A 3,653-nucleotide genomic window follows, 5' to 3' on the forward strand; every position below is an offset into this window, starting at 1 on the left:
TTATGTTACTTTAATGTATACTGAATGCCCATTATCTGGTATATTATATATTTTATTTGTACTTTAAGTATAAACTATTAAAAACTCATTAGTTAAAATAATACTATTTGTATTTTTTATTATTTATATCAATTATTATTAGTATAAATAAAATATATATAATTTATAAGTATAATTATTAATAACGCTCGTTATACCATTATAATGATTGTAAATGGAGTTTAATAAGAGTCGAACACATGGTTTCGTGCATGTTTTCTTAACATGCTTTGAGTTTTTTATTAATTATAATTGTTATAAATACGGACAAAACATTTTGAGAATGCATATGTGATTTATTGTACACGTACTAGTAATAAACAACAACAACATGAATACAATCAATAAAACTAGAAAATGCAAATGTATTTTTAAAGAAAACTGTCTTTATCATACACAGCGCACGTAAAGAATGTCTGCTGTATATTATGATAGTTTAACTTAACAAACACTATACACTGTGTCATTAAAGACAATTATGAAATGAACCATAATCAACACTCATCAAGTCCAGCATCACTTGCCTTCAGGCGACTGTTCCTGGTACGATTCCTTTTGTTCGCGAACCACTTCCGGATCTGCTCGACGCTGATACCACCTTCTTCCGCCATGGAGAGTGTGGATTCGCGGGAGGGGTATGGATTCTCCAAATTCTCGCTGTACCAAGACTCCATCATCTTGACCGCCTGTTTCGGAAGCAGACGAGATTTCTTGTTCGCCATGATACACCGCTTCCTGCCGGCAGCTTTGATAGATTCAAGCGTCGCTAGCTTCTCCTCGACGTTCTCCAGAAGCGCGAGCAACTTCCTGTTGTAATATGCGTTTATGGATTGGGACGACTTCCTGTTACATGCCATCTGGGAGAGCACGTTGTGGCGCTCGATGTCTATGATGGACGTCTGCGATTGATAGTAGCTCTCTACGTTACTCGCGCCTTCCACGTCCGCCGTACACAGAGAAAACAGACGATGCAGAACGTCGCGTTCCCGAATGGCTAGCTTCATCTGTTCCGTCGGTTCATCAGATGCCGGCGAGGGCGAATGGTTGAAAGACGCGTTGTTGACACTTGTCCCGGAAGCGCTGATAAAATTGTCCACAGTCTTATTCACCATGTTTAAATGTCCATCAGAAGAAGGAACTGGTGACTGGCTGTTGGCGCTAAAGGACTTGTCGCCAACCGACGAGGGACTAGCGTAACCCGAATCGTTCATGCACTGACTGTAATATCCGAAATTACTGACACTATTTCGAGCGTTCACATAATCATTAGCACTAGATAATCCGTATCTAAAATCATAGTCCACAAAACGTTGCATCGCACTTTCATAATCCACGTCAAATCCACGTTTCGTGGTAACGTGGTTGACGTCATTTGCGAAGTCGAAACTTTCCGGTCCTGTGGGAAATGTTGGTGAACCGCTGTTACAGTATCCAGTGGGTGCCGTCTGAGAGAACCCATCGGAATGAGGGTAAGCAGTGTGGTCGTACGGATGGTTTCCGTACATGGCGAAATCGGAGACGTTCTTAGCAGAGACGTTAAACTGACACTGGATAGTGACGTCGACGACGTTAGAGTGCTCGTAGCACGCACGCTGCTGCCACATATTCCGAGCTATATCACGTGTTCCAATGGTAGGAAAGTACGTCTCAATAATGCACTATGTCTATATATCAAAATAATTGCAATGCAAGTGTCCAAAGTCTGATTCGCACGCCTTATTGCGTTCTTAATTTACATTTAATTAGTTATTGCACGTTATGCCTTTATCTAAATACGAAACGCGTTTAATAATATTTTGAAACTTATTTTTGCAAGTCCTATTTAAATTAATTTGGAAACCCTCGTCGTTCTTTTCTTGAATTTGATTGGATTGAAGAGTGGGCGGGACGAGCAAATAATCCAATCGGATAATTCGCGAGTTTGTGCAAACAATTAATTATTAAGTAATTGAATTTCAATTGCAATCGTTGTGCCAAACTGAGGACGCTAAACGCCTCACAATAAACCGGTTTGAATGCCGCTTTCATTTCTGACGATGCTGGTGATTACTGATTACTGGGTTTAATTAAAATTGAATTGATCCTGGAAGACTTTGTAACACCTATCATGGATTCTTTATTAATTACATAATTCGCTAATCAATGGAAAAATATAGTTTCAATTGCGAACAGGCAAAAAAGATCGATTCTGCTACTGATAAAGACTTAACCCTTAAAGCGCTGGAGCTGAATTTTAAAGGCCTTTGCAAACAGTTTGGATCCAGATGAGACGCCACAGAACGTGGCGTCTCATCAGGATCCAAACTGTTTGCTATTCGGATAGTATTCTTTGAAAAAAATCAAAGAAAATGCTAATTTTAAAATTCAGCAGACGACATTTTTTGCAGACGACAAATTTCCCAGCATGCAAAGACTTAATGTAACACGAAGCCGTTGGTTAAACCAATGTTTTGCATATAATATGTTCTATTGAACTCAAACGAATTCCTTCAAATCCCTAATTTTAATTTGAAGTCGCGATTCCGCTCAAACACATTTTCGTCTTAACGTTACTGTCGAATCGTAGGTTACATTTAAACCGAAAAGAACTCCGGTATTTTCGGTGAATTATTAAAGCTTCTCTCCGAATTCCACGCAATAGTATTGCGTTTGTAAAAAGAAACAATATTTAAGTAGATTAATGTTCAACAACTTTACCTGCGCATAGAATGTTTGCATAAACTTTCGTGAGGTACGGAACGTACTGTTCTTGATAGATTTGGTCCAGATTTCAGAATGACATAGGCACACAACGATCGATAACCATATAATCGTAAGTATTATTCTGAATTTATGAGTTTTTTTATTCGGAATTATGTGCTTTAGAAACAATATTTGCTGGGATTCAATCACATTGTACATGCAGTTGTTTTTAGGAATGTACTGAACCTAATCGACTGGTTTAACACGTACAAATTTATCTGAAACTTAAAATTGTGCGATATTTTTTATAGTTCAGGGTAAATCATAAGATTTTCTGAAACATATTTTTTGCTTGACTGTATGAAGAAGACGGGGTTATACGTGCACATTTATAGTAAATCATGTATGGTATACTTACGTGTCATATATAACATTTAACAGTGTTTACAAATTAAACTTTGGGACTTACAACATTAAGCCCGCTTATTTGTTTCTACGGGCGACTTTGAAGTCATACGCACAAACATCAAACTTGTTATATATTTCCGATCAACAATTCAAGATTATCATTAATATCATGATGATAATTACCGTTCATGATAAAAATTACCGTACATGATGAGTGCGCCGTAAATAATGAATATTACCGTTTATGAGGTAAATTGCCATTCATTATGACTAATACCATAAACTATAATGAATATTACTGCTAATGATGAATATAACCGGTAATAAAAAATAGTATCGTTCATGAAAAATTTTACCATTCATGATAAATACTACCGTAAATGAGGAATATAACCGTTTATGATGAATATTACCTTTAATTATGCATATTATCGTTAATTTTGAATATAAACGTTCATGATTAATATCGCCGTTAAGGATGAATATTACCGTTCATTATGAATATAACCGTTCATGATCAATAT

The 3,653-nt window shown here is 36.7% G+C and overlaps 1 protein-coding gene across 1 annotated transcript; it reads right to left on the reverse strand.

Annotated features, from left to right (window-relative positions):
- Positions 1 to 339: 339 nt before the first annotated feature.
- LOC127834374 (uncharacterized) lies at positions 340 to 1,699 on the reverse strand. The gene has a single exon (XM_052360168.1). It carries the CDS (start codon positions 1,641 to 1,643, stop codon positions 534 to 536), a length of 1,110 nt encoding a protein of 369 aa, XP_052216128.1. The 5' UTR covers positions 1,644 to 1,699; the 3' UTR covers positions 340 to 533.
- Between the last annotated feature and the right edge of the window lie 1,954 nt (positions 1,700 to 3,653).

Source organism: Dreissena polymorpha, chromosome 1 (genome assembly GCF_020536995.1).
Source record: "Dreissena polymorpha isolate Duluth1 chromosome 1, UMN_Dpol_1.0, whole genome shotgun sequence".
NCBI lineage: Eukaryota > Metazoa > Mollusca > Bivalvia > Myida > Dreissenidae > Dreissena > Dreissena polymorpha.